Here is a 12,860-nt window from a genome sequence, read left to right as displayed (position 1 = left end):
TACTTAAAGCCTTTTTAACCATCTTCTAATTCTGGTCTTGCCACCTTTATAATTAATTCCCTACACCACTGCTAATAAGAGAGGCGAGAATGGTTCTTGCATCTTTTCCTGGTGCTTTATCAATTAAGAATGAAATAAAAGTTCCTTAGCAGGACATACAAGTCTTCTCATGGCCTGCATCCTGCCTGCTCACTTAGTGTCACCAGCACTTGATTATATGTATGTGTTGATTTTTTAAGTATTACTATGCCATTTAACATTTTTAAGAAGACAGAAGAGTATAAAAATAAATATCTCTCTGTTCTCCTCTCTAGATGAACCACTCAAAATAATCTGATATAAATTTTTCCAGATCTGTTTATATGTAGTTATATAGATATATAAATCCTGTTTATATAAATAGCTGTTTTTTTGATTAAAAATGACAACACACCATATGCTCATCTTGATATTGATCATGGCTGTCATGCTGCCTTGGCAGATCCAGTTATGTGTCTTGCCTTTTTTTTTTTTTCCCAAGACAGAATCTCACTCTATCACCACCCAGGCTGGAGTGCAGTGGTGTGATCTTGGCTCACCACAACTTCCGCCTCCCAGGTTCAAGCAATTCTCCTGTCTCAGCCTCCCAAGTAGCTGGGGATTAAAGGTGCCCACCACTATGCTTGGCTAATTTTTATATTTTTAGTAGTGACAGGATTTCACGATGTTGGCCAGGTTAGTCTTGAACTCCTGACCTCAGGTGATCCACCCGCCTTGGCCTCCCAAAGTTCTGCGATTACAGGTGTCAGCTACCACGCCAGGCCTGTTTTGCTTTTGTTAACAGGTATATTGTATTCCATAGTCATGTCTATTTCCTCTTCCTCTGAAAGTATTTTTGTATATGATATTGTGGTAGGAATCTAACTTAATTGTTCTTCCAAATTGATAGTCGTGTGTTCTGATACCATCTTTTTGCTCTGCAGTCAACAATGCCACCTTTATTTATATTAAATCCCTACATTTAGGAGTGCCGTTTAGAGACTCCCATGGCACTGTTTTCACACTTTTGGCAGCTGGAAATTACTTCATGGCCATAGGTGGTACTTATTCGACCACCAATTTTAGATATTTAAAAACTGTATTATATTTGTAATAATGAAATTAAAAGTTAAAAATTAAGAAGTCTTTTATTAACAAGGGAGATGGTGCTGCTTATAACTTCGGATAATGTTCTAGCATACTGACCAATCACTCAAACACGAAAGTCAGATAGACTTACGTGGTGGCCTTGGGCATATCATCTGTGAAATGTGCATAATAACACTTAATTGCATAGGGTTTTTATGATGATTTAATGTGTTAATATTTGTAAGTGCTTAAAACAGTATCTGGTGCAGTGTTAAAAGGCGTTTATAAAAGGCTAGATAAAGGACAGCTTAGACTCTATGACTCTTCTTTCTCATTCTTTATTCTTCATTTCTGTTACTGAGAAAATTTTATTTAATCATTCCAGGTTTCTGGCTACAACAGCAAGTGTTTGGTGGTTTCTCACATAGTTCTCAATCATCCTGTTTATTCAGACCAAACATAAACTCAGACTCCTTTTACTTCATCAGATGCAGAGTCGACAAGACTCTCACACTTAAAACCTGGAATGTTGATTCTTCCTGCTTTAGAGAAGCCTGCAAATGCATTCCTAACTGTCTCTTTGGTTGTATTCATCTTACAAAATATTTCTTCATGAACGTAATTGATTATTTTTCCCATTGAATGAAGAAAGTCATTAAATTTTGTCAAAGAGTTAAATTCTCTGTGGTCAAGTTGTTTATATCACAATTTGCCTACATAAGACTTCCTGATATCTCACCCTTAAAATTTAAAATAGTACATTTTGTCCCTCGAGGGACACATTGGAACAATTTTTTGATGTGGAAGATGTTTCTGAGATAAACCATTTGAACAGTCTGCTGAATTCATGGCAAAGGTCTTTGTGTGATAATAAATTTTTTTTCTGTCATCTGCATATAAAATTCCTCCTATGGACATCTTTCCCTTTGACAGCCATGGTGTGAAGGTTTGGAAATCAGTGGCTTGGGGTCCTTGCCCAGTTCTTTGTATAGCATGCTAAAACGTGTGCCTCAGTGGCCAGGATTTGATTGCAGGCCCAATTTCCCCCACCTCTATCAATGCTGAATTAAAATGAGGAAAATATTGTTGGCTGCCTACCCATGCCTATGAGTAAAATAGAATGTTGAGGGGCATTCAGATGGAATCTTGCAGTTGTCACCTGAGCACTCTTCTGTGATATGCCCCTAGCTGATGCTAGGCTAGTACTGATGACCATGGGCCTTCCCCAAAATCATCACGACAAAGCATCATCTCCTTGCTCTTCTAACAGCGGTTCTCAGTGATAAAGTAAAATCAGAGCTTCTCACACGTGTCTACCAAGTGTCTAAGAGTTCTTCATGCTCCATGCTCATCACTTGTTATCCATGGACTTTTCGTCCATGGAGCGGTTGGCACACACATGTAATAATGATGGTTTTTATGTGCTGTATTCATAAAGGAGTTCTGCCAGTAGCTTGTCTTCAGTTTTTCTAGGCATGGAGATTTTTTTTCCCCTTCATGCTATGGTTCATTTTACAAGCATTTTAAATAATAGTCTATAATTTGTACCTGCTTTTGCCAAGAGGTGTGGAACTTTGCTTAATGTTTCTTTTCCTTTATTAGTGACAAAATAAGTCAACTCATATGAGAAAATGTTATTTTGTGGCTGTTTGAGGAAAGAAAATGACAAGACAAAACGCCTTAACTTCTGTTCTGTACTCAGGAGCACTGGCACTTCTTTGGAAATGTCCTTGGGGCATTCATGGCATAGAGGCAGGTTTTGTTTTGCCTTTTGAGTTGCCACTTCTACCCCTTTGTGTGGGAACACACAGCTGGCAGGCTTCACAAGACACAGATCCTTAGTTGTACTTGGCTACTAACCTGGCTGTGAGACCTAGAGAAAGTTTATTCACCTTTCTGGGCTTGAGTCTTATCTATCTGTAAGTTTTTTCAGATCTCTGAACCTTACGATTTTTTAATGACTGAATTTAATGGGCCCATTGTTTGCTTTAAGTGTGTGATTCTAGTTATCTTTTCATACTATAAAGTGTAATCTTATACACACAGCTATCAATGCTATTCATAAAATATAAGATATTTAATAAGGAAAAAAAATTAAATCTGTCAGGTCATGAATACACCATTGAACAGAGAAGAGAGACTGATGAAAGGCAGTGATATTTCTCACTAAATGTTGCCTTTCAGATTGCTAAAATGAACATTTTATTTTTTATTTGAAACTCTCCAAGGAATGCTGAGTCTGTTTTAGCCACATAGTGTTACTTGCAACATTATGGAAAGCTCCCAAATGTTCAATTGGGAAACCATTTTGAAAGGCTGACAAGAGTAACATTGATCATCTTCACTTCAGGCTGGGAATTATTGCCAGTGTCTCAAATTTATCATTCTTGTGTGATAAGAAGGTATAGTTTGCTCAACACTACACTGTGTCCTCCCCACCGCTAACTGTATAGTGTTTAAGTTTTGTTAAAACATGAGCAACGTTCTTCCGGTTTCTATGGCTTCGTAAGTTTCCTCTCAGCATTATTAATATGCTCCGCCTGTGGTCTACCTTTTTCTTTGCATTTTATCAGCGTCGTATGCATGTGTATTTGTATATGTGTGGCACTTCTGAAGTTTAACCGAAAAATTTCAAAGCAGTGAACAGGAGGTAGTCACACAAAACTTGTTAAATACAATCTGCTGGAAAACACAGTAGATGTGAGAAGGCTGGGAGAGTTAAACACACACATGACATTTATTTTTGTAGAAATAAAATATTCCTGAGAAATCATTCATTCTTGCCATTTCGTTTTGGGGTTTGTCATCTTTTAAGTTTTTCCTTAGAAGCTTCTAAAATGATGTCAGAATGTAAGAAAAATTTAACGACACTTTACAAGCCAATTCGTAGGTTTTAAAATTATTTCATGCTTATATAAAAAAAGCTTGCATCCACGTATAGAAGAAGGTCGAATGAGCTGTGGTACCTGTACACAGTGGAGTACAATACAGCTGTGAAAAAGAGTGTGTCTAACAGCTGGGAACAGACATAGAGTGGTTTCCAAGAGACATCAATAATGCAAAAAGCCACGTGCAAAAGAGCATGTATAATATGCCCGCCTTTCGTGTGAGAAAGAAGGGGAAAGAAGAAAAACCTTCATATAACTGCTTGTCCCTACAAAAAGAAGTTTGGGAAGTATAAGCCAGAAAACAGTAAAGTTAGTGACCTCCAAGAGGTGGTGTGAGGGAATGGGGTGGATAGAATATGGGAGGGAGGCGTACATTTTTGAGTACCTTTTAGTAATTTTAACATTTGGAAGCATGTGATTATTCTACATATTAAAAAAATCATTTAGAACTGAAAGTACGTTTAACAAATTTGAACTCAATTGTATTTCAAATGGATATTGTAACTTTACTGAAAAGAGAACAAAAATGAACCTAAGTAGTTCATGGACACAGTTTCTAACTACATACTCCATTCTTGGATGACAGAGGAGGGAGGGGAAATTGCAAAGAAATCTTGAACTTTTAAAATAGGTTTTCTTATTATAATAGAAAGGGGTGAGACAGTTCTGAAACTGTAAGAGACCCTGTAGGATTTGGTAAATGAGTCAATGTGTTGACTTTGTTCAAGCAGAAACACAAAGTGGATGCAGGAAAGAAGAACTAACCTTTCGGGCAGGGATTAGACTTAGACATATCTGTTTTAACTTACGATTTATAAAATATATATGTATGTTTGTATGGGTATACATGTGTACATGTCTATGTATGAATGTATATGTATGTGCATTTTGTATGTAACTATTTAGTGAAGAAATTGGACAACACTCTGATTGAATGATCAAAACTACCATCACCAGTGAAGAATAGACACCACATACATCTGGATGTGATACCTTGAGGAGGGCACAACACATCCATGTAATATTCCAGCAAAAAATGTACCTCCTGAATCAAATCTTGAGGAAGCCACAGACAGCCCCAAATGAGGAATGTTCTAGTTAAAAAATCAGAGGAGGGGCCTGTAATCCCAACACTTTGGGAGGCCGAGGCAGATGGATCATTGAAGTCAGGAGTTCTATCTAGACCAGCATGGCCAACATGGTGAAACCAGGTCTCTATTAAAAAAATACAAAAAGAAAAATTAGCTGAGCATGGTGGCACATACCTGTAATCCCAGCTACTCGGGAGGCTGAGGCAGGAGAATTGCTTGAACCTGGGAGCTGGAGTTTGCAGTGAGCCTTGCGCTCCAGCCTGGGAGACAGAGTGAGACTCTGTCTCAAGAAAAAGAAAATCAGAAGAGGGGTTGGACTGTATTCTAAAAAACATGTCAGTGCTATACAAGACAATGACATGGTATGCGAAATGTTTATGATTAAGGAAAACTGAAGAGTCTTGTCAACTCATTGTAACATCTGACCCTAAATTGGCTCCTGTGCAGGGGGTATATGGGGGGAAAGTTGGAAAACATATTGTTGGATAAATGGACAAAATGGGAATATGAATAGAGGATTAGATAAAAGTATTGTTAAATGTTAAATTTATAAAACTTTATAATCTAATTGAGGTTTTGTAAGATAATATTTTATTCCGAGGGAAAATTCACTACTCTTAGGGAAAATTATTTTGGGGAAAAGGGTCTTTAAAGCATTCAGAAAAACATTTATCTATATCCATATGTTTCTCTATCTATGTATATGCTCACATAGACATATGAGAGAGATGAGAGAGATGGAGTAAGTACAAATGGTAAAGCAAAGCAGGTGACCTGTTAACAATGAATGAATCTAAGCAAAGGCTGCCTATGTATGCGCTTGCTATACGGTCTTGTTGCAACTTTTAAATTTCCCAGTGGAATAATTTTTTTTGATTTTTTTTTGAGATGGAGTCTCACTCTGTCACCTGTAGTGCCTGGTGTGATCTTGGCTCACTGCAACCTCTGCCCCCCAGTTTCAAGTATTCTCCTGCTTCAGCCTTCCAAGTAGCTGGGGTTATAGGCATGCACCATCACACTTGGCTAACTGTTGTAGTTTTAGTATAGATGGGGTTTCACAGTGTTGGCCAGGCTGGTCTCGAACCCTTGACCTCAGGTGATCCTTCCGCCTTGGCCTCCCAAAGTGCTGGGATTACAGGTGTGAGACACTGTGCCCGACCCCTGGAATAATTTTTAAAAAGAATAAATTTTAATCCCAAAACAGACATTAGATGTTAAGCAATATTAAATAATAATATGATTGTGATTAAATGCAGCTCTAGATGTAATAGAAGTAGATTCTAGTCATCATTTTCCATTAGTATATGTTTATTTGCAATTAAGAATAAACTGAGTAATAATGCTGAATCTGTTCAAAACTGTGTGCTTAAAGGAAATAATGATGAATGGGAGCAAATTAGAAAGTCAGCTGTGAAAATATTACATTAAAAATAGAAATAAACATTCAAAGGTATCCAGAAATAAATATGGCAAAGCATTTTGGTAGTTTTTTGTGAAAATTAAAAAACACTTTTACAGACAAGAATGATTAGATTAAATGGGAGAGAGAACAAGTTTCTGAATTTAAAAATCTTAATATGAAAATGATTGCTCTCCAAAGAGAAAGATTCATTATAAACAAATAAAACTATATGATATAGGCAATTAAGTCAATGAAACACAAGAGAGGGGTCAGAAATAAGACCTACAAGTATGTAGAAACCAGGTATGACAGAGCTGACTTTGCTGATCAATTCAAGTATGGACTATTCAAAAAACTTTTCTTGAATGTTTTCCATGTGATAAAAGTAGGCATCTACCTCACACTATAGAAAACTCAATTTCAGCTGTAATACAAATTTAAATATGAAGAAAGAAACTTCAACAGTTCTTAAAAAATACTAGGGCCAGGCATAGTGACTCATGCCTATAATCCTAGCACTTTGGGAGGCTGAAGAGGGTGGATCATTTGAGGTCAGGAGTTCAAGACCAGCCGGGCCAACATTGGTGAAAACCCATGTCTACTAAAAATACAAAAATTAGCCAGGCAGTAGTGGCATGCATTTGTAATCCCAGCTACTCAGAAGGCTGAGGCAGGAGAATTGCTTGAACCTGGGAGGTGAAGGTTGCAGTGAGCTAAGATTATGCTGCTACACTCCAATCTGGGTGACAGAGTGAGACCCTGTCTCAAAAAAAAAAAAAAAAAAAAAGGAAAATATTTATGTAGCTTCAGAGTTAAGGATTTCATAGGCTGGGTATGCAGAATGTATAGAAAATAACTGATAAATTTTACTATCTATGTACCTCTGTATTTTTGTTTTTTTGAGACAGAGTTTCACTCTTGATGGTCAGACTGGAGTGCAATGGCACGATCTCAGCTCACCGCCACTTCTGCCTCCTGGGTTCAAGCAATTCTCCTGCCTCAGCCTCTTGAGTAGTGGGGTTACAGGCATGTGCCATTATGCCTGGCTAGTTTTGTATTTTTAGTAGAGATGTGGTTTCTCCATGTTGGTCAGGCTGGTCCCAAACTCCCAACCTCAGGTGATCTGCCCGCCTCCCAAAGTGCTGAGATTACAGGCGTGAGCCACCACGCCCAGCCTGTATTTTACTATATTAAAATTTTAAGTTTTCTACAACAAAGTCACTGTAAACTCAGTGAAGAGCCAAGTCACAGTCTGAGAGTAGGTAATTCATATAATAAGCAAAATGAAGTTATTGAGGGTACAGGAAGGAAAAATGGGCAAAAGGAACAAATGGGAAGTTCATAGGACACCATCCTTGAGTGCTAATTATATATAAGAATAGTCTTCCACCTTTAGCCAGATCACTGAGCTTCTAATCTATACGGTAAATTCTTTTAAAAAATTCTTATTTATGTTTTTGACAAATTATAACCATATATAATCATGGGGTAGACTGTGATGTTATGTTGTATGTACAGTGTGAAATGATTGAATCAAGCATACTCACACATCCGTTACCTTAACTTTTGTTCTTCCTTTCTAACTGCAACTTTGTATCCTTCGACCAGTGTCTCCCCATTCCCCTAACTTCCAGCCTCTGGTAGACACCATTCTACTCTCATTTCTATGAGTTCAGTTGTTTTAGACTTCACCTAGAGGTGACACCAAATGTTTTAATATAAAACTGTGAAGAAATCTCAGTGGCTAATGTTATGTTGTGAAATTTTGTAGGATCAGTCCTTTCCAGAGCATGAAAATGGTTTTCAAATTGGGATGAGATTAGAAGGCATCGATCCCCGACATCCATCGGTATTTTGTGTGCTTTCTGTAGCGGAGGTAAGAGGTGGTGTTATTGTCTTGGGCTGATTGCATAGTGACAGAAAGATACTTTTCTAAAGAATAACAAATTTGTTTGATATTTATCATGAACAAGATCCAGTGCATTATGGATTTATTTTAGTTAGCGATGGATGAAACTATGTTTCTTAATAAATAATTTTCTTTCCCCTGAGATGAATTTTCTAGTAAGTCTTTATCGACTAGCATTTACTCTTGCGTTAATGGGTAAATAATTTTCACTTGAGGTAGATAACAATTTGTTAATCTCAGTGTCGTTTTTACCTATTAATGAGATGTACTTATTCACATTTGAGCTGAAATAATGAGAAATGTGTATGAATAATATTAATACACATGAATTATATATTTATATAAATACATGCACTTTATAAAAATTATTTAGAGTAGCAAGCTCCTGATGAATGGCTCATAAAATGTAATATTTACTAAACATTATTAAATCAATAAAAGATCTTTATATTTCTAATAGCATTGAACATAGTAGTCACATTTATTTACTTTACTGATTGATTATAGCTATTAAACTCGTACCACATGTCTAGAGGATGTATTTCTCAGACTGTTGTATTATTCTCTTTATTGAGTATGCTGGATACATATATTAGAGTTGAAACAAGGCCACGCCTATGTTAGTTTTGCTTTGTACTTTAGCTTGCACTTTCTTGGAATATGAATCCAGGCCAGAGGGCAGAAAATAGGGTTGCTGAAGGGAATATTTGACAGGCATTGAATTAATAAATAAACCAGTTAACTAATGAATACATAAACTGAGCCTCAGATTCCTAGATTGGATAAAAGGGTTATTATTTTTGCAGAATGCACTAGATACCTGTAAGTCATGGTCTAATTTCATTACCATTTTGTCTTAATTAGGTGTCATCCATAAATTTTTCCTCTAATGAAAACATTTGAATAGCAGGACTGGCTCGTATATATTGATAGTACTGACAAAACACATGAATATTTTGTGAATTTTGTGTCTACTCCAAATATATGACACTTAAAGAATGATTGTAAACCTTCTCTCTTGCAGGTGTGTGGTTACCGTCTTAGACTTCATTTTGATGGTTATTTAAGTTGCTATGATTTTTGGACCAATGCTGGTTCCCCTGACATTCATCCAGTAGGGTGGTGTGAAAAGACCAAACATGAGTTGCACATCCCTAAGGGTAAGCCAGGATACATTTACCAAGTGGAAAGAGAATTAATTGGAATTTCACTTGTGTTTTAACAACATTTTATGAAATTCTAACAACAGAGCCTGGTGTGAATTGATTTCCAAAATGAGATTTTGATCTACAAAGAATAGTAAGACTATAGTGGTACCATTTTTAGAAATAAATATCTTTAAAGAAAAGCATAAATGACTATTTGGGTCAAATATTCTCATAATGTACAGAGGGCAGAAATAAAATGTGAAAGCATTTTATTTTATGTAAAGTTTATTAAACCTTATAGGGAATGCCAACTAATATTTAAATCATGGGTGAAATGAAATATCCAATCAATGATAACATAAGGCAAGGAAACTTGATTCACTATAAATAATTTGCTTCAACCTTAGGAATCATGAAAAACATGGAACTATGAAAAAAAATTCACTATTTTCTTTTGATGGGAATAAAAAACATCATTATTTTGTTATATGCTAGAGGAATCTCAGCAAGGCAGATGTGACCGAAACCTCTTCTATTTGCTGTGTGCAAGTGAGGTGGGGATGTGGTTAAGGACAACACTGATGGGCTCATTTCTTTGCACAGCAAATTTCTGTATACTGTCTCTGGCTTGTGTGTTAGACTGTTTGATGACTGTGGCAACTTCTGGATACAGTATATAGTCCTTTATTCTTAGTAATCCACTCAGGGTGTCCCTTGGCATCCTCCCCTGAGGCTAATGGTAGAGTCCATTGAGTTTGCTAGTTTCTAGGGAGCTGGTGACAGGTGGCAGGCTCATTCCTTCAGTAGGTATTTGTGGAGCCCTTACTGCGTGAGGCACTGGGGGCCAACAGCAAGTAAATCAATGACTCTGTCTCCATGGGGCTTCATTTCAGAGGAGAAGGGTCCTGGTGGTGGCTGCAGGGACACTCTTTTAGACAGAACGGTGGAGAAAGGCCTCTCTGTGGACATAATGTTCCAAAGAGACCTGGGTGAAATGTGAGAGGAAGCAGTGTGGTGTCTGAGTAAGCCAGCTGAGGGAAGAACAGAGCAGGCATCCGGGACAGGAGCGTGCTTGGCGAGGATGAAACATCTCAGGGAGACAGCAGAGAAGCCCGGGCGGAAGGTCGGGGATGAAGAGAGTGGTGTTCCCAGGGCTGGAAGCCTGTGCAGGGAGTTTAACTCTTGTTCCAAGCCTGGTGCTCAGAACCATTTTTTGAGCCTTTACTGTTTGGGCCAGCACTGCGTGAGAGCCATGCTAGGGCATGTGAATGGGAGGATGTGGCGGTTTTTAATGGGAGACTTGTAAAGATGTGGCACAGAAAGCTGGAGCTGTTGAATGGGCTTTGGATTGAGAAGGGATTTCTGTGCCTGGCATCCTGGACAGCTGCATCATCAGGACCTCTGATGGTCTCTGTGACGTGGCTTCCTCAGGAGTGGGGACATGTATGGTAACTCTGGTCTCATCACTTTCCCATTCAGGAAAGCCTTAATGGGAGATGAGACTCCCGTCAAGCCACCAGAATACTGACTCTGTATCAGAGAATATGAAATTGTGTAGGGAATGATGCACGTGATGGGGAAGCACTATCAACAGTTTTGAACGTAATACATTTTAAAATGGTGAAACAATTTGGAAATTTTAATTTAAATCTTTTGTGGGTGCTAAGGACATTGAATGGCAGGAGACTATTAATAATATTAGGTTGGTCCAAAAGTAATTGAGGTTTTTGCCATTACTTTTAAAGTAATTGTGGGCTTTTTCCATTAAAGGAAATGGCAAAAACCACAATTACTTTTGGACCAACATAATGTATTTAATATGCATGTGGCTACATCTTGCGTGTATTTTGAGTAATCTGTGCTTTTTTTAGGTTATAGAAAAGATAAATTTGTTTGGATGGATTACTTGAAGGCCTGTAAATTGCAAAATGCTCCAAAGAAATTGTTCAGAAACAGAAGTCCTGTAAGTATTTTCTTTCTCAGTATAAATCAAATTTCCCTCAAGCTTAAATTTCTTAAAATTCACAGTATATTTGGTTTTATTTTAATCCTTTAAAAAATTATGGAAACTCTTAACTTTCTATGACTTTTCTCACCTAATTTGTTAGTTTCTTATGGGGATGTTTTGGTTTTCTTCCTTTAAAAGTATAATTAAATACTTCAATTAGACGGGAAAAGTTAAAAACTTTATGTTTAAAGCCTACTAAAATTAAAGTATCTTTAAAAAATGTTTTCTTTTACAGTGAGTTAATCCTTTAATGTCGCTTTTGATGTTTTGAAGCCAGCAGGTACTCTAAGTAAGCTTTGAATGTACCCAGCCTAGATATATTTAAGTGTAATGAAAATGAGAGTAACATTTTGTACTAATTGAAGGGGTGTTCTGAGGATCTGGGTAGAGCACACTTCTTACGCTATCTGTGTCCCCAGAAGTCTAGTGAATTTTCAGTAGATAAGGAGAGTAAGTCGCAACCCCAGAAGTTGGGTCTGCCACTGGCAGACCACTCACTGAATTTCTCCAGGCTTCACTTCTGTGATGAAAGCAGTGTTACACAATTGTTATATGTGTTTCATAGATTTGTATCAAGAAAAGGAGATATTAAAACAGGAAATTGCTGTAAAAATAGAATGTGCTGAAGGAAAATGAGAATCAGGGTTTGATAAAAGACAAGCAGAGAAGAAAACACTATTGTAGTCCCCAGATATTGTGGGTACTCCCTAAATCCCAGGACTGGCTAGTTTATAAGTATATGAAGGGTGGGTTTGTAATTGTTATGTTATTGTAAATCATAGTTTATAGTATATTTATACTAAGAAAAGTACAGATAGTAAAAAAAAGCATTCACATTTTTAAATTATAAATTTAAATTACATAAACATATATATGAATTATATATAAATTCACATTTTAAGTTACAATTTTATTTAAGCATGTGTTTCCTAAATATTGAAAAAGCCACTTATTTTCAGATTGAGTAATCAAATTAAAATGATACTTTAGTGCTAATTAGAACATATCTTCACCACTTTTTCAAATAGTGGCATTTGGAAACTTCAGAAGCCTATGGGGAGCAGAGAGGATTATTTGGTACTATTGTGTTCAGTAAACATCACATTTTAAAATTAATACAAATTATTCTGAGAATCAAAGAGGGAAATATGAAGATGATAAGGGAAAGAAGATGACCTTGCACAAAAAAAGACAAAAGCACAGAGGAAAGCTAGTTTCCGGGGTCTTTGTTATGAACATAAACTATGTGACAGTTGGTGGATATTTTTACTGGCATTTGCTGGCTTTGTCCAGAGGGTAAGTGCTGA

At 36.9% G+C, this 12,860-nt stretch overlaps 1 protein-coding gene across 4 annotated transcripts in view; it reads left to right on the top strand.

Moving 5' to 3' along the window:
- Positions 1-12,860, top strand: part of L3MBTL4 (L3MBTL histone methyl-lysine binding protein 4) — a 456,802-nt gene that overhangs the window by 155,601 nt on the left and 288,341 nt on the right. For all 4 annotated transcript variants that reach the window (XM_074383753.1, XM_074383752.1, XM_039463865.1 and 1 more), the window contains exons 6-8: positions 8,260-8,364; positions 9,422-9,557; positions 11,417-11,508. In XM_074383753.1, coding sequence (XP_074239854.1) covers positions 8,260-8,364; positions 9,422-9,557; positions 11,417-11,508 — 333 coding nt within the window. The remainder of the gene's footprint in view (positions 1-8,259; positions 8,365-9,421; positions 9,558-11,416; positions 11,509-12,860) is intronic.

Source organism: Saimiri boliviensis, chromosome 13 (genome assembly GCF_048565385.1).
Source record: "Saimiri boliviensis isolate mSaiBol1 chromosome 13, mSaiBol1.pri, whole genome shotgun sequence".
Classification (NCBI taxonomy): domain Eukaryota; kingdom Metazoa; phylum Chordata; class Mammalia; order Primates; family Cebidae; genus Saimiri; species Saimiri boliviensis.
This window is presented reverse-complemented; position numbering and strand designations above follow the sequence as displayed.